The following is an 18,667-nucleotide window of genomic DNA, read 5'->3' on the forward strand; positions in this document are numbered from 1 at the left end:
ACATCTTTCAAATACAATAAACTGGGATACAAAAACTCTGCTGAAGTAGATTTATTTTCTTCCACTTAACCACTTAAAGCATTTTGCTGCCCTTCACTAACACTGGTTTTAATTTGGCCACAGTGCTGTAACACAAATGCTTTGCCCTTTAGGAGCTGTAAAAGTTTCACTAGTCAGTCTTCATAGCAATTACACATATCTGAAATTAAATCAAGCAACTACAGATACCAGACCATTGTACCACCTAAACAACTTAGACTAAGCTATTTTAAGTCTTTCCTCTGTCCTAAAAGCTGCAATATTTGCTTAGTTACACAGACTACTTCTTCTTCAATGCCATTGTCCTTAAGTCCGTGAGACATTTCTTGCAGTATATTTATCTTAACTGTACCTGCTTCCTCAAGGTTTTTTATATTTCTCAAATTACTATCCTCTGCCCTGTACTACATGCTGCTGCACTTTATGAAATTCCTGTTATTGAAGGAAAAGAGACTCAATCTGCCTTTGAAAGCAGTGCCTGGACCAGGTTTGTTTAAAAATTAATTCCTTCTGCTCTATTACCCATAGCTGTATTTTATTTGAATGACCACAACGATCTCAGATTTCCTACAGTTCACGATCTCTGCAATGACAGATTTGTGTTTCCACGGAGCAAAACACTGAGGAATTTGCCTTGCAATCTGAACAGGGATGCTGCCCAGCCTTCTGGCATAACCAGAGGCCTTTACAGCTGCTTGTATATCATGGAGTAGCCAGGGCTCTGCTCTCAAAGTTTTGGTCTGTTGAGGAGGCTCTGTGCTAAAGCCATTTGGAGTTGGTACCAGGGCAGCCCCCAGCAGCACAGCCAAGACATGTCTGCAGGCTGAAAAACTCAATCAGCAAATCCCTCACCACTTTCTAGCCCCTGCCCAGTGCCATAAAAGCAGTCACTGCCATGTGGGAGCTGCAGGTTACACAGAGGCAAGTATGGCGACCACAGCCTGCTTGGGCAAGTTTGCTCTGTGTCAGATGGGAGGAATTTTAATTTCCTGAAGACAAATCCTGCATGCAAACCTACATGGCATCACACACTGCCCCATTTGCTGACTCTGCACTCTGCCAGGTGGCCTGCATTTAGCCTCTCCCCTGGGGGAAACAGGGTTGGTACACATCCAAGTGGACTGAAGTGGTTTATGGCCACTGGACCTTACATTTTCTAGGGAATATGTTCATGCAGCTAAGGCATGCAGGAGCATTTCCGTTCCTTTGAACATTGCTCAAGTGTTTTACAGACTAATGAATAGATTACATTTTGTCTAATGTGGGACAATATCTGAGCTGCCTCAATCTGGCTGCTACTTAGGTCTTTTTTTCTCCCCTGCAAAATAGATCTAGTCTAGGCACAGTTTTTATGTTTTACCAGACCCAGCGTGCCGGAGTCCTGACCCTCGAATAAAGCTCCTTTTCCACATTGCTACATAAAAATCAACAAATTGCTCAGTAAAACAAACTTGGCACCTCCTTGTAAATCCTCTCATGGAACTTTTAGTCCAAAACAGGGTATCAGGCCAGGGCTTCTGATCTGGATTTCTGACCGTTTCATGTGTCACTAGATCCACATCACACTCATATCCCGTCCACCACCTAGTTAATATCTCATAAACTCTTACTATTCTCCATGGAAACAGTAGGATTCCTTCCACAGCTGGTCCTGCTGAACATCTAGGGACCTTAAGCCTCTACTGAGCAGGCAACTCCAGGCTTTTTCTCCTATTCATTTAGCTCGTTCTTTCCCACACAAACAATGCTGTCATGAGCTGTAGGGCAGAGTCAGGCAATTGAGCACAGCACTCATGCTTATGAAAACAACCACTTGCTTTAGTAAATGGAAATAATCCCAGGCCCACCGTGTATGTTCACCTTTACCCAGGCTACTCAACCAGGCATCACCTCTACAGGGCACCAGTGCATTACCAGTTTAGGGCACTGTTTACCTGAGCTGCCACAAGAACTCCCTGCAGCTCTTTCACCACTGTGGAACAACAGCAAAGTCCTGATATTTGGTAACCTCTTTTTGTATATATGGAACAATGGATTTGGCCAACATTTGCTTGTAAGAATATGGTCTATTCCCCATTTTTTCTCTTCCTTTCTCAGATAAGAAATGTCACCCTTCTAGTCCTGCAGAAACTGGTACTATGCTGGAACTGGTGGATCAGTGTGTCCAAATTTGTTCAAACTCATACTCTTCATTCACTCAGGGCAAATGCACCTGTATGATGAATCAAGGGAGACTGACAACCCCTCCTTATTCCCTTTTCCACTAGGAGCATGGCGACATTTCCAAAAAGGCTCAGTACCTTTATGTCTCTTGCTCTTGGTACTTGGGGACTTCTTTCTGATGTTTTCTCTGTGGAACAGTCAGAAAACTTTATGATGAGATATGATGGTTTCATTCTCCCTTTCTCCTCCAGACACTGCCCCTGGCATAGAAGAGGAAGAGATGAAGGTGTTCAGAGCTAGCTGTCTCCAAGGATATCAGGAGTCTACAGGTATAAACATTTAGTTTGGGGTACAGCTTGTGGGCAAGATGCCTAAACTTAACTCTGTGTGTGTGTGTCTGTGTATGAGCTATCGAAGCCCCTGTGCAATCAATAAGGATTTAGAAGCTCAAAAAAATAGCTTACTCAGAGGTAGCAATCACTGTCCTTTTGAGATTCTCTAGGATGCACTGTGTGGTCTCCACTTGCAGCTCCATAAGGGCCTTTGTCTCCCACCCATCCAGAAACAGATCTTCCATGCCTGAATTAGCAAAATGTCCTAGGACATCTCAGATGGCTCTAGATATCTAAGTTCTTTTGGTTTGTGGGTTTTTTTGTGGGTTTTTGGCTTTTTTTTTTCCACATTAGGTCACCTCTTTTTTCAAAAGGCTAATCTTTCCATGACTTTGACTTTACATAAAGAGGAATCTTGAATAAATTTGTGCTCTTGCTCAGTAGTTCTTTGCAAGTCTGCCACGCTTTGGGGACCTTTTCAAGGGCATTAAGTTATCAGACAGGCAAGGTGTATATTTGTTGTCTCAATTAAGATAGGAAATTTCTACTTCTGTTATAATTCTCATAAACCTTAAATCATGTTGCCACCATCAGAACCAGGCCCCTTGGGTTCTGTAGCCATGGTTCCTGACAACTGAACGACAATGAGATGCTACAGAGAAGTTTTACTCTCATTTAGAAAGCAGGCAGTTACATGCTAGCCTGAGGGACATACATACCAATTACTTGGGTGGGAAGCTGGTAAATAACTTTTTGTTTTCTACAGAACACAGGCTGCGCCCAGCTACATATTGTTGGCCCCTGCGGTCAAGGGGAGATAGATGCAGGCCTCAGATATTTTGGGAATACTCTAGATCAGTTTTATGTTTGTGGAGAGTTGTGACATATGAGCTACCATGAATAGCACAAGGGCTGCTGTGAACTCCCAGCCAGCTGGCTGCAAGGTGGCCGAGCCAGCTTGTCTTCCCGGCAGCCTGTGGAACATCCATCCACACACCGGGCAGGACAGTGTGCCAGCTCTACAGGCAGCACAGCCAAGGTGACAGACTAGAGACCAAGCCACTTCTTTGCCAAAAGCAGTATCACCTCTGGGACCTTTGCCTTACATTTAATCTATTGAGTTTTGCTTCTTTTTATTTCTACAAACTTGGGTGCTCAGAGGCAGGAACTCTCCAAAGTTCTGCAAACTCTATGGTCTAATTCTCACAATACAGCACTTCATTCCTATGTGCGATTCTTCATCTTTCTAAAATAGGGTAATGACACTTAAATATAATGTAGATGAGGATCTAGTAACCAAGCATCTCATCTATATGTACAAATCCAGAATCTTATTGAAATGTAAACTATCGAAAAAGTTTTCATTCCTGGTGGGTATTTTTGGTGTGCTGACAAAATGTTTACTGCATTTCTCAGTGTTGATAAGCAACAGATCCTGGCAAGGCAGAAAAGGCACACACACAAACTTCTGCATTTTTCCTATTTTAGTCTTACACTTTCTTGAGCAATGAAAACTTCCATGAGTTCAGGAAAAAACACCAACATCTGACAATGTCTAAAGGAATGTGAATATTATTACAGATTCCATATATGAAGACAGTGTCTTGGAGTTTCCAGTTTGTACTCTGACACTGGAAAAAGTGAATGGTCAAAGAGCAAACATTTCTTCAAAGAGGTAAAGATGATCATGAAGATATAGATTACTTTGGCAATGAAGGAGAGAGAGAGATGGAGGAGAGGGAGAGGGAGAGGGAGAGGGAGAGGGAGAGGGAGAGGGAGAGGGAGAGGGAGAGGGAGCTGTTCACTGTCCTGCGTTCTCCCACCTGCTTTCTCCTTCCACCCTCTTCTCAGCAGCTCCTTATTTTACTACTACCTCATAGTATTTTCCCTCATTTGCTCATGCTCTCTGTCCTATCTTCCAACATCTTCCAGTACCCAAAGAGTCGACAGAGCTTCTAAAGGGGAGAGGGAGTACATGGGCATCAACTTCCAGCTCTTCCAGTGCCGCTACTGCCATGCGTGGGTGCAATCGCTCTGGGCTGGCTGGTGCAGCCCTCCGGCAGAGGCCAGGGAGGGCTGGAGACAGGGCAGCGCTGCCTGGGTGGGCCTGTGAGAGCTCTGACTGGCGCTGCTCAGGAGCCGGTCCGGCTGCCCACGGCCGTGCTGTCAACTCGGCTGTGCAGCAGGTGCTTTGTGTTAGCACTGCCTCTCTGGGCATTTGTGGTACTCGGGAACCCCACTCCCGGCCCAGGACTCCACCGCTCATGGCATCATCACACCGTGAGACATAGGGTGCTTGCTCCTGCTGGGGCAACCCCAGATCTCACCAGGACACTCTCTAGGTCCGGTGCCAGCAGGTTGCAGAAAGAAACACCCCTCTCGGGCTGATTTATTCAGTTCGCGACCGCCTTGGTCATTCCTGGCCGTTGAGACCACGGCGTGGCCGAGACGGGCAAGAGCCACGCTCGGGGGAGGGACGGATTTCAGGGCCCGGGGCGCTCCGGGCGAGGGGTGCGCGCTGGGCGGCCGGCCCGGGGCAGCCCACCCGTGCTGCCCGCGGGCGGTGCCGGGCCGGGCCGGGCCGCACGTGGCTACGTGACGGCGATCGGGGCCGGCGGGGCTCGGCGGCTGCTCCTCCCCCGGCGCCCGCCGGCGACTGGGCGCCGAGGCTGCGGCGGGCGGGCGGCGCGGGGCGGGGGTGCTGCCTCCTGCGCGGCGGAGCGGGCGCAGCGGCAGCCGGGGCCGGAGGCGAGCGGCCCGCGCGGGCGAGGGCGGGCGGCGTCGCGGGGCGGCGGCGGGGGCTGCGGGGCATCGGCGGCGGCTGCGGGCGGGGTCCGCGCCCGCGGCCGGCAGCGCTCTCTGCGCCTCAGCCGGGCTGCGCCGGGTGCTGGCGGTGCGCTCTCCCGCCGCGGGGCTGCACAATGGCAGTCGTTCAGTAGGATGGATCCTGCCGTGGCTTTTGTTCTGCAGATCCACCCATCCTCCTAGCAGTCAAGTACCAGGCTATGGTTTTCTCTCTGGGGATCTTTCTTCCGCGTTTTGCCGGTGTCTCCGATGAGGTTTTGGCCTCGGCTGGGATTTCACTACCTTACTTTTCGTTTGGCTTCACGCTGAAAAAAGGGATTCCTTATATTTGCTCTCCACGCTTTTGGTTATAATTCACTGTTGGTCTAGGGGGAACAACCGTTCAGCCTGGCTGAAAAAAAAGCATCCGTTGAAAAGTCTCAAAGAAATATACCACGTGAGGAAAAAAAACTGGGAGAAGATCGGAATATAATCGCTTTTTCTATGATAAAACTGGTGCCCCTCTTCAGGAGAACTGATCTCAATTTATTATTATGCAACCACAAGGATCTCTTCTTTCTCAGGGTGTATAAGCTGCTGGATTGCTTTTCGCCCAAATCAATGTGGTTTCTTTGGAACATTTTCAGCAAAGGATCGCATATGCTGCAGTGTCTTTGTGGCAAGAGTCTTAAGAAAAACAAGAACCCAACTGGTAAGCAATCCATTGCAATGCGTTGTTTTTCTTTAATGCTACCCTGTCTGTTGCTCGCCGAGGTAGATCTGCAATCCTGCTGAGGGGAGAAGGGGGGATATATCGAGGCCAGCACGGACATGCATGTGCATACGTGTATGAATAAGCAAGGAGCGGTTTGTATTAGCTTCAGCCCCTGTCACCACCGAAAAGGGGTAAAAAAATAAAATCAAAGGCGACCCTCGCCCAGCCGGCATCTCCTAGTTCCTATGTGCTATTTCCAAGGAGGAAACTTTTACATCAGTACCCTTCTTGTGGGGAAGGTGGTGGAGCCCCCCACTCCCGACCGCGGGAGCCCCCCAGTCAGTCAGTTTTGGGAAGAGGAGACTGCCTCTCCTGTGCTGGTGTTAGCCGGCCCTGCCTGCGGTGGGCGAGTGTGCCGGGGCTGGCGTCCTGCACGGCACTTTCTGAATAGCTTGCAGTATGTCACCCCACACCCACACACACCCACCCACCGCCTCGCTCGGCTCTCTAAAGTCAAGCCAGACACCCCCTCCCGCGGCCTGGGGGCTCCCCGTTACCACTCACCCTCGGCACTCAAGGCCGGGAGGGTGGAGGGCGGTGAGGAAAGGGATGGACACTTTCTTGAGGCTTGTGCCCAGACGGCAACTCAGCCAGCTATGCCGAGTGGCAGCAGCAGCAGCACCGCCGGGTCGGCTGTGCCGCTCCTCCGCCTCTCGCTGCCGGGATGACCCCTCTGTGCCACACACCGGTGTCTCTGCGTCCGCCTCTATGTCTGCCTGGCAGCCGGGATCATGCGCTTCGGTTCAGCCCGGCTCCGAGGGGGAAACTTGCAGTACATTACATAAGAAATGCAAATGCAGGTGCTCTGGGCCGCCTGGTCCCTGGGGGTCACGCTGCTGCTGTTGCATCCCTCTTGCTCGGGGCGTCCGTGCGGCCAAGCCCGCGGCTTGGCGAGCAAGGTGGGCGAGAAGGGATGCTCGGCGAGCGGGGGAGCCGGCAGCTTTTCTGGGGAAACACCGGCCCTTCCTGCCGGCCTCTGGGTCCCCCCCGCCGCCTTGCTCGCTCGCCCCGGCCGGCAGGTTGTCTGCAAGCACTTGCGTGCCTGGGGAGGCTGCGAGAGCCGCCGGAGCCCGGGCTGCGCGGGGAGGGATGCCGTGTGTGCGCGCTGGTGTGTGTGTGTGTGCCGGCTGCCCTGCAGTGGCAGCTCCCGAGCAGGAGGCTCCTGACGCTGGCACTGCAGTGTAGTAGATCATAGGCTCTCGTTGCCTGACACCCCAACATCAACAAGCAGCAGCCCTGGCAGCCCGCACCCCTCTCCTCAAAGGCAGCCGGGCTGCCGGCTGCTGCTTTGCTCAGCCCAGGTCCGGGGCAGAGTCGAGGTGGGCACCTCGGCGGATTTACCCTTCCCCGCCCCCGGCTTCCGTTTGCCAGCTCGTCTCGCCCCTTTCCCCCCCGCCGCTGCCGCAGCAGTGAAAAGCAGCCACTTAGCATACCAAAGAGGCTGAAATGCCCCGCCGGAGGCTGCGCTCAGCCTCCCGCAAAGTGCCCTTCGCTTCACTCGTCCCTTAGCACTGCAACCAGCCGGGGGCCACTTCCTAGCCGTGTGCCCCCCCGGGCGGGATGGGCCAGACCGGGTCAGGACCGAGCACCCTCTCGCAGCCCCTGGGGATGCCCCTCCGCCTGCCCGGGCCGCGCACGCAGGGGCCGTGACCGCGGGGACGGGGAGAGCGGCGGCGTGGCCCTGCCTGCCCTGCCCGCTGCCGTCGCTCCCAGCCCGGGGGGGCGGCTCCAGTGCCGCGGTGCTCTGGGCAAGCGGCGATGCTCCTGAGGAAGGGATTTGGAGGGGGGGCGGCAGGGGCAGAACGAGGGCTGGTGGTTTCTAGGCCTTTCAGTTTGCATGCCGGGGGGTGAGGCGTGTGCCCCTCCGCACACACACACACTCTGGTCCACCCCTGAATATTCGTGTCCTTTCCTTGCGGAGGGCAGGCCGTCAGGATATCGGCCCCTGAAGCCGAGTTGTGTCCCTCGGAGTGCCAGGCAACCGCGGCACAGCTTTCCACCTCCCCGGGCACTTTGCCGCACTTCCCTGCTCCCTCTGCATGGGACGACGAGTGGATTTGGCTGGCAGGAGCGGCACTGCCCCCGCCGCCACCCTGCCTGCCGAGGGCTGCCCTGGCCCGAGGAGGGCTGAGCCCCTCTTCTGAAGGAGTGGGGGCGGCTCGTCTGAGCGAGCGAGGCGGGCAGGGGGAGCGGGCAGGGGGCGCGGAGTGGGGCCCTGGCGGGTGCTACGGCTCCGGCCGGGTCCGCGGGGTCGCTGCCCGCCCGCACAGTCCGCGCTGCTCCGCTCCGCTCCCACTTGGTCCCGTCAGAGCCGCCGGGACGCCGAGCCCGGCCGAGCCGCACGGCCCGTGCTGGCACTCCGCTCCGGGAGCGCCGAGCTGCGGCTCTGTGTCTGAGGAGGCTAATAATCCGCTTGGCCGGATTAGCTGGGCGCTCGGTCACAGGCGCTGTTGCTCTGACGGCAGATCATCTCCGCTTGGGCCGGGGGCGAGCGCGGGAGCGGGGCCGCGATGCCCGTCCTGGCCCGGGGGCCGTGGGAGCGGCTCCCCCTCTGCGGCAGCTCGCTGACCCCATCCCCGCTCGGCACGGTCCGATACCGCCCCCCGCCCCCGTGCCGCCAAACTTTCCGGGACCCGCTGGGCTTTTCAGTCTCAAAAGTCATCAAATGAGCGAGCATCTGCCGCTGATCCAACCGTGCAGAAAATCCAGCAGGTTAGGCAACTAACGCTGGCTGTAATTGCGGTTTATTTAGCTATTTTCGGCCTGCTACACTTTTTTTTTTTTTTTTTGGTCCCTGCCTAGAGCTTGTCTATTTCCAGAGACGGGACTGGGTGGCTCTTTTCCAAATGTTCTCTGCTTTGCGTTTTCTCCCCACCGCTGGCCGCAGCCTCCCCTCCATGTGCGGACCCCCTCCCGGGCTCCCCTGCCGTGCCCGGGGGTCTCGCCCCGGTACCGGCACCGGTACCGGCTCCGGTCGGAGCTGCGGACACGGGCACAAGTGCGGCAGGGAGGGATGGGGAGTCCGAAGGGCTGTGTGTAAGTCTCGGGCAGGGTTGCATCAGGAGGCTTTGGTTTTATGCTTGGCTGAAACCCCTTGGTTTCAGATTTGATATCCTCGATAGAGGAGCTGCGTTTGACTGCTGCAGTTATTTACCTCTTCACATTTCTTCGTGAGGAGAAAAACTTTGGGAATCAATAGATGTGGCTTTGTTTTCAGCCACTGAATGTTTTTGGATGTGCCTCAGTGTAATGGTGCTAAAATCAGTGAAGCCCCACATATCTGCAGTGTTCTGTCTCTGGTGAAAATGTTTGCCATGTGTCAGGTTCCCTGGGCCTCACTTGCTTTGGCAATTATTTCTGTCTAACTCTGCCCTTCCTGCTTGTCATACACACAGAGGGGACTTTAAAAAGTGCAAGACCAAAGGGACTTTTTCTGACAAATAGTTAAAAACTGCTCCAAACCATAAGTCCCGAACCAAGGCTTGTTATAATAAGACACTCTCCTCCTGGCTTTCCCACCACCATCCCCAGCCTCCAAACTGAGTATCTTCAGCTAGGGAATGACAAAGTCATGGGGAGAATTTGGGGCCTGAGGAGAAGTGGGAAAGGAGATTATCTCTGGCTGCTTTTTGAAGCAAGTCCAGCAGTGAATAGATTTTTTTTTGCCAAATGCCAGCTGTTTGGGTGCCCACGGGAGGCGTGTTGGCTGGAGTACGAGATGCCCCCGTGGTGGGAATTGCTATCACATTTCACTCCTGGTTGCAGCCCAGCAGACAGAGGATGGATCAGGTTTCCTCTCCATTCACTCCCAAGGAGAAACATCTCTCCAACACAGTCAGGGATGTTGACAGGAGAGTAGATGGCAATTGGCATTACTGTAAATACATTACTGATGGAGGATTTCATTTAGGAAATTAGTATCAATCTCACATCAATTTCAAATATAAAACCTGTTTTAAAAGCAGCAAGTCTGAAATCCGGGCTGCGGCTGAACAGGAATCTCTGCATAGTCCCATGTTAATTTCCTTCTCCATGAAATAGCTTGTCTAGTATTTCCTGGTTGCTAATAATTTTGAAAAAGTTTCTAAGCACAGCCATGGGAGGATCTGTTTGAAATGGAAGCTTGTGTCCTGCCCATAAAATATACAGTAGGTATGTGTCTTTATCTGAATTCTGAAAAAATTTGGCCTCCCCACTGCTTTCCTTACTCATAGAAAAGAAACCTCCCACCAAAAGACAAAGACAGTAAGAGCTGTGGGATCAGGTCCTTGAAGTTTCTCTCATGTAGGTTCTAAAAGCAGCTCTGACTGCTTAAATACTGTAATTCCTGTGGTGGGAATTGAGGCATGGTCTGTTTCTCTTGCTCAAATGTAAAACTGCCTATTTACATGTATTTCACCTATTGAAGTTTTGTCCTCTCTGGAATACATTTCCTGAATTTGTACAAATTTAATTATTCTTGATCAAATTAAATTGCATACTCTACTTATTAAGGGGTGAAATTTATGCCTGCTCATGCATCTCCCTACTGTAATAAAATGTTTGCACCTAGTTCAATGTCTGCTAATGACAGGCCATTTAAAAATGAATTCAAATATAAAAAGGATGACTTAGGCTTAAGGAAAATGCAAAAAATGTATTTACAGATATCATTGGTTTAAATATTTATGTGTATGCTTTTTCATTTGAGCTTGATGTTTATTGTACTTAACCTTCTCGGATTATATTAAGTATATTAATTTTAAGCTAAAATTCCTATTGACTTCAAATCTAAAAAATGAATGATTTAGACATTCTGAATTTGTCCCTTTGTAAAGATTTTCTGTCCAGTAAATGACTGTAAAAATATAATCTGGAGATGAGAGAGTTGCTTGAAATTGGAAAACAGTTTTTCAAGAGGACTTCATAAATCTAAAAATATGGGAATTGGGGCCTTACACTGACTCTGAGGGTGCATTTTGTAGCTGGTGGGGTCACTACTGAGGTTTCCATAGGAACAGTCAACATTTAGGATAAAATCCTTTGAGTCTAGGTTGCAGATGGGTAAATGAAGTGGTTGTGTGCCAATTCAACAGAATATTTACAGATGTTTGCCAAATGTGCCTCTAAACAGGGAGTCCTGCTGGAGCATGTTCCACTCAGTCAAGGAAGGTCTTGTTGCTTGGGGAGCAGTGATTTGTTTCTATACCAAGTTCTGGTTTAGAAGGCTTTTGTGATTTTGGTCACACTATTACTTACTTATGCTTTCAATTCCTGCTTGTTAGAAGTTGCAGGCAATTTCTGAACATTGCACAGGCGTGCTGTTGGCCCTTTTGTTTGTTTTTCACGTTTCAGTGAATGATAGCTTTTCAAAGATAAATTACTAGTTTACCGAACAACTCACTGAGTAACAAAACATCGAGCGATCATAAAACTTTACAATGTCTGTTGTGAAAAAAAATTGCTGAGATGTAGCAGGTGGCTTGATGTACAATTAATGTATCCAAGAGCTACTTGCCAGTGTACAGAGTTTATATGTGTATGCAGTAGGAGAGCAGCTTACTTGGGAATAAACTTTGTCAGACTGCACCCAAGATTAGTTCAGGAAGAGCCCCCTTCTTGCGCAGAGTGTACTTCCATTGTCACAGCAAATTAAGCCAGGAAGAAAATATTTTCTTTGGAGACCATATAATAAAGTGCTTAAAAGAGTACATTCATCTTTAGACTGGCTATTAAAGAAAAATAAATTATTGTGCTCTTGAAGTGAATCTTTACAGTAGATCCACCCAGAAGTACTGAAAATAATAATTGCAAAAGGAACTGATGGTGCTTGGCACCATGATGGACTGAACACACGGCAAGCGAAATGTAAGCCATGTATATTCTTTTAAATATACTCTGCAACAAATAAAAATAGTGTGTGAATAATTAACTAAGCTGTTATCCAAAACAGGAGCACATTGACTCTGGAGAAGAACTTTTTGAGGCCAAAACCTCAAAAACCATTAAGTGAAAGGTATTTAATGGATATGTGGAACGCAGGTTTGGTATATTTGTAGCAAATGCTGTTAGAAGCATTCATGTTCAATAGTTACAAGGAAAGCAAACAGTTGCTGATGAAACTGTATCAAGAAGTAAGAATAATAATGTCTGTAGTAATATTCAATGCACAAGCCAGATTAATAACACCTTCTGCAGTAAAATTCAATGACTACTTTAGTCACTGTACTGGGGTGAACATAATAAACATTTTAGTAGCTTTTGAGTTAATATTGAATGGTGGTGTGGGTCAAATAACAATAGGTAGCACATAGTTGCTGGCAGAAATTGATAGTCTAATTTTAATATCTGTATTTTGTCTTTTCACTCTGACACCTGCTTATTTGACTTTTAACTGGAAACAGCATGTGGAGTTGCACTGAACGAGTTTAGCCCTTGCATACAGTAGGAACTGTCTTGGAAATTACTTGGCTTAATCTTTTTGTGGCACTAAAATGAACCTGGTCCTATCAGACAGTAGACTCAAGCCAAGGTTAAACATTTTAATTCCATTGGAATTTTTGACTTTTGCTCGAGAACAGTGATACAAATAAACTGTAATCCTCTATGAAAACATTGTCCTAAGGAGATTCCCAAAAGGCCTGTATTTTACAGAGCTGAGAGAGGAATATACTTCACTTTTCACTGAAATTCCTTGTGTCATCCTTGTTTTTTTGTGTATGGCTTTGTCATGTAGAAAGATAAGAACATAGTGAGGATACAGAATGTGCAGGATTTGTGCCTTAGCTGTTGGTCCTGTCCTGTCTCCATCTCTGGGCATTAGGTGGTGTAAGAAAAAAACATAAGACATGGGCAAATCTTTGGGTTTGATCCTTCCCCTCATCTATCAGCTGTGACAATTTTCAGATGTCACTGGACTGTGAAGTTGGAGCTTGTATTCAGGTCACTGTGTGTAGCAGCTTCTGAAAGAGCTACACAACCTCAGTTATCAAACAGCATTTCTATTTTGGGCATAAAAAAACTTTGCATAGCAGTGAGCTCTACATAACCACGTGCTGTGTGGAAAGGATGTGGAGGGGTTTGCACTTTCTTTGGATACTCCTTGGTTCTTCTGTTGAAAAACAGAGGCTAACATTGCTATTCCTGTTCTGTGTTTGTGATTAGTGATTATGGAGAGCTTTTCAGGTGAAAAGCACTTCTTTCATGGTGCATTTTCCTTCCTTGAGCTGTCCTGAAATCCTGGACATTTCTATCATCTTGGTTCCTGTGCAGTATAACTTGCCTTTGCTGTGGGTATAGGATATCTTTGGCTTAGGAGGACAAAAATAAGGTAGCAGCTCACACATCCCTTTGCATGTGCTGCTTTTGTCCAGCTAAAATAAGGTAATTTCTATGGATTTTCTAGGCCTATGGGATAAGGAAGTATGTCCTGAAAAGAGCATGTTTTCCCTCCTTTCTCTTGAGGGAACAAGTGGAATATTACTCTCTTGAAGAAGCTTTTAAGGAATTAAGCTCTAGAGTGCCTGAAAACTAGAATTTCGTACTGTTGTTGAATGGTTTAAACAGGAGAGACAGCTTGTGTATAAAAGCAGACTTCTGTTTACATATAAATCTCTTGCTTCTCACCAATGCTAGCAAAGGAAATAGGCAGGAGTTTGATTGCCCTTTAATGAAGTTTGAGAAGAAAAATGCTAATTTAAAGAAGGCAAGTTTGCCAGACTTGTTACTCTTTCAGTAAATGTATTTCTAAGCATGTCCCTCTACAATCAAACAAAATGTCCAGATTAAACAGTTCCCCGTTCATGCTTCTCATTAAAGAAGTGTACTATACAGCACTACAATTGCTCAGTAGTTTCTGCACATATCAGAGGTACATTTATTGACATTGAATGAAGTGGAGCTACCAGTGCAAAACACAGTGGAAAATACATTAAAAAAAAAGGTGTGGGAAAAGATGTGGAAAAATTATAGCTCAGGGAAATTATTAAAAAAATCAGTAAAATCATCAATACAGTAGTATCTTATAGAGTAACCTATCGGGAATATCTTAACGAGGATTAAATTAATAATAGTCCCTATTAATTTGTAGTACTTATGACACAAAGAGCCACTTTACAGTTTTGATTTTCTTGGAACTGGAAATTGCAAGTCAAACCCAGACAGCTAATAGTTTCTGAGAAACTGAACCTAAATGTGATGTAGGCAGATTATCTCACTAGGAGACCAACCAAAGATCTCAAATGTGAGCTACCTTTAGGGTGCCTAAAACCCAGGTGCAATTTTGTGGCTTGGACTCTTTCACTAAAATCCATATTTTAAAGTAGCACTAACAGGTGGATTAAAATTTGTAAAGCTTTGCACCCCTGAGAGAGTTCTTCCTAGTCACTTGCTGTTTAAATCCTTTTTTCTTTTTTTTTTTGTGTTTGCCCCCATGTGAAGGAGGCTTTCTGCTTCAAAAAATCTGGTTACACAGAGTTTCATAACCAACATTTGCTAGTCTCCCGGCTTTACTCAGACATTTATTATCTCTATGAGTGTGACCTTGATCCATCCCAAACTCTGCCATCTCCATTATAGCCTCTCACATCTCTTTGAGTTTTTTCACCTTCTCCTTGTGCAAGCATATCACCTTTTTACTTTGGATAAGGTCTTTCAGAAAAAGTAGCCCTTAATTGTATTTCTTTCAGATATTTTTAAGTCCTCTCCACCACTTTGAATAATTAGCTAGTGACCATGAGCAGAACAACTGCACAGGCTTATTTTATTAATGGTACAATAGGTATTTAGGATGGATGAAGGGTAGGCTGATGGACTACCCTTTTTTTTGTTGGGCATGAGCTGTATACATTGTTTTCCCACTTGATGCTAATTTACAGTAACAGAACAATAGCAGAAGTAAAGAAATGCAGAGGCTGTAAAGTAACTGTGATTGATTAGGAAAAGACAGTAAAATCAGCTGGAGGATTTAGAAGACCTAATAACAAATGTTATCCTTTTCATTTGTTTTGGGGATCATTTGAGGATATTGCTTGTTTGAGGATAAAATGGTTTGTGTGAGATTCTGCTGTTGAAGCAGGACTCCTCAGCATCCAGGGACATTTTCTGGATATTATTGCTGAGCATTTCTTATTTGTGTTGGTGGGGAGTTGGTTCCAGGTCCTGGCTTTTTCTATTCACTTAGGTGCTTTGTATCTCCTTGAAGCTTGTGGCCATGGCACAAGCAGAAGAGACTCCAGAGAACTGCAAAACCTGTGTGCATGCAAGGCATGCCCCGTGTGTCCATACCCTCAGCAGGACAAGCAAGACCTGTGGTTTGGATCTGGCTCACTTTTGATTCACCTTGTTCACCTTTGAGCTCACTTTTGGTGGTCTGGCTTAGAGACATGATTGTGAGAAAGGATTGTGACATGCCTCTTTAGTGCTACATGCTCCAGGGTTTCTGCTGACCAGGGACATTAGCAGCAGAGCCAGTGGCTGTGTGTCACTAAACTCTGTGTTCTGAACTCTTGAGCTCTGGCTATATGCACAGAGCTTTGAAACATGGCATAGATGAGTTCTCTTACCTTTGAAACTTGTAGCATGGTTTCTTCCATGGAACAGGGTATCAGAAAGCAGTATGGGCTTATTTTTCAGCAAATAGGTCATTGTGTAGTGTATATATGGAAGAACTACATTTTTTGAAGGTGATTTTACTTTGTTTTCAAACTGGACTTTAAACTCAGATAATGTTTGTGGAAGAGTGAAAATATAGGAAAAAAAAGCTTTTGTAGTTTTCTATGTAATACATGTCTGAGTAAAATAAATAAGTTTGCTCATGGTAGGAGAAATTTGAACCAAAGAAGTGGGGGTAGAGGAATTGTGATTTTCTGTTCTAGTGTCTTTCCTCATTTTGATTTGTCTTTGCAATTTATATGAAATGATGTATCTGAAGCAATTCTGACATGAAGTGGAGATGAATCCAGTGATCTGTGTGCCACAGTAAGATATTCTCTCCTGACTGAAGGTTTTCTGTGAAAGCCTGTCATCGAAGACATTGGCTTTCTTAGCACTTCAACATCATGGATGTTGATTTTGACCATTCCCATACACCATTGATGAAAGCACTCTCTAAGGATTTTCCTCAAGATAGTTACATAAATATGGTTTTCTCATTAAAAAAAAAAATCTTTAAGCAAAATGAGAAAAAAAAATTGAACATAAGTATATAAAGGCGAGTATCATGGTACTTTAAACTGTAGGGTTACCAAGTTTCTCTTAGATGCTGGATGAGAATGATTTTATTGCAGTTGTGCCAGCTGCCATTGAATGAAAAGGGAGGTTGGAGTTTTGGGCCTTATAACTAAAGCAGAAATAAGCTGTACCTGGTTCAGTCTGGGTTAAAATATTTTTAAAAAGGAATCAGGAGTAACAGCAAAACAAGGGTTTGTTATGTTTTCTGGAGCTCCTTTTCCTTGGATTTCAGTGGCTGTCTGGAGTAACTGTGGTCTCGGTTTGCTGCCAAAAAGAACACCTGCTAATAGATTTAAGACAGAAGATGAGGAGAAGATAAATACTAAGCCCTTGTAGTCATATATGTAGGTTAAGAATTTGGGGGTGGAACTTGCTGAAGTTAGAACAAAAGTAAGCCAGAATGTGATGTTAGTACATTAGATGAGTTTTTATCAGGGGCTATGTGGATGATACATGAATAGTGTGGGATGCTCTCTCTCCCACTTATTCTCAGAGGGAGATGAAAAACCAGAATGACAAAAGAAATTATGAAGTAAATAATAAAGGGATTAAAGGAGTCTGTAGTCATTTAGACAGGTTAGTGATACAGAGTCCTACAGGCAAGCAGAATTTAGAAATTCTTGAAGATATTTATCAATTGAAGAGCAAATAGATCTGAAATTTAAGGACTTTTTCATGGAAAGCATCTATTTCTAGAAGTGTTTCTTTCCAAGGACATAGAGAGAGTTTTATATTTGAGAGTCTGGTTTTTCTCAATTTATTCCATTTATAGCTATCTTGCTAAAGGTGAAATATCCTTGTAAACATTGCTTTGCTATTATAAATGAAGGTGCTCCCACGCTCCCCTGAGTCTACCAGCTGTCACTGCCCAGCTCTGGATAAGTGGCCTCCAGAGTGACCTTGTGTCCAGGCCTCCTGCCTTCCTGGATGCCCTGAGAGCCTCCTGTCTGGCAGCCCTCCACGCTTTGGGCCTGCATGGGCGTGTGGAGGCCTGTGCGTGCTGCAGCTGCCGGGCTGGCACCTGCTGGCTGCCCTGCAGGAGAGACGGTGGCACAGGAGTCAGCTCCTGAGGGTGGCCCTCAAGCTAAACTGAAACGGCCTGGGTGGTTGCCACAGCAACTGCTGGGGAGAGGAAATGTGTTATCCCCCTCCAAACTGTTCTACAGGACAGCTTTTAAAATGCAGAGTATGTACTTCCATGGATCTTAAGCTGTGTAAATCTTTGTGCAAGACACCATGTCCTGGGTCTGTACGAAACATAGAAGAAGGCACTATAGGTTCAGTATTAATTTACATTTTTATTCCAATAGTTTATTAAGTTCACAGTGAAACAGGTCAAGAATATTGGGTGCCATTCAGTCCTTGAAGATCACCACAAATCTGCATTAAAAAGCTTACACTGGAGGTCTTAAAGTAACTTCGAAGGGAAAGCCAGTCTTCTTCTCATCAACAGATGGCAAATCAGAATTGTGAGTAAGAACTGTCCACCTTCAGTTTGGCATTGATACCATTCTCCCACCTTAAACTCCTCCTAGTTGTTCAGGAACATAAGACTGAATTTATATTGCTTAATTAAAAAGGGCCAGGGATTGATCCAAGTCCAAATGGCTCTGGCTGGCTCATGTCCACACCGCTTACAGTTTCCACCCTCCCTGGCAGATTAGCTTGGAGAGAGCTCACTGAGGTGGTGCCTGGGTCTTGAGGAAGAGTGTGGATGACTAGGGCTCTAGCACTTTAACAATCTGAACACAGCCAAAGAGGATCAGAAAAAGCCTTTCACTCCCAGTAAGGAAAGTTAAGGCAAGCTCTGCTTGTAGAGGTTTACTTGTGCTCCCAGCTGCAGAGAGGAACTGTACCTGGACTAATAACAGCACAACACTGTCCTGGACCAGCTAAGGGGTTATTAAAGCTTCTATAAAGTGGATGAATCCCAGCTTCATCCTTTGAGGAAGGAGCACCTAGAAAGGGGCTTCCTATGGGCCCTGGTTGACCTTGTGCAAAGCTGGTGGAGGAAGGAGAGCAGAGATACCTGCTTGAGAGCAAGTCTGGCAGCTCGGCAGCAGAGACCTGAGTCTGCAGGGAGTGAATCATAGCGAGTTTCTGAGGAGGATGAACCAGGCAGGAAGGGAAGCTCAGTCTTGCCAGGGAAAGGAACATATCTCCTCCTTTTTCTCTCTTTCACAACAAAAAGATGGAGTTCCAGGGTAAGGAAGAGCTGAAGGACAGGAAATTTCCTCTGTCTCTGGATAAAATCTTTTTTTTTCCTTCTGCTTCACTGTCTTGTACTTCCTTTCCTTTTCCCTGACCTTATTTGGAATCATGCCTTCCTTTGTGTGAGCATGTGCAACAAAACTTGTCAGCACTT

General features: G+C 46.9%; 1 protein-coding gene across 3 annotated transcripts in view; it reads left to right on the forward strand.

Moving 5' to 3' along the window:
• The first annotated feature begins 5,367 nt into the window (after positions 1–5,367).
• The window catches only part of FGF14 (fibroblast growth factor 14), a 381,757-nt gene continuing 368,457 nt past the window's right edge, over positions 5,368–18,667 (forward strand). For 2 of the 3 annotated variants that reach the window (XM_058042839.1, XM_058042853.1), the window contains exon 1: positions 5,368–6,030. In XM_058042839.1, coding sequence (XP_057898822.1) covers positions 5,823–6,030 — 208 coding nt within the window. In that variant the 5' untranslated portion in view covers positions 5,368–5,822. The remainder of the gene's footprint in view (positions 6,031–18,667) is intronic. The other variant, XM_058042861.1, reaches the window with a different exon arrangement.

This window comes from Melospiza georgiana, chromosome 2 (assembly GCF_028018845.1).
Source record: "Melospiza georgiana isolate bMelGeo1 chromosome 2, bMelGeo1.pri, whole genome shotgun sequence".
NCBI classification, from domain to species: domain Eukaryota; kingdom Metazoa; phylum Chordata; class Aves; order Passeriformes; family Passerellidae; genus Melospiza; species Melospiza georgiana.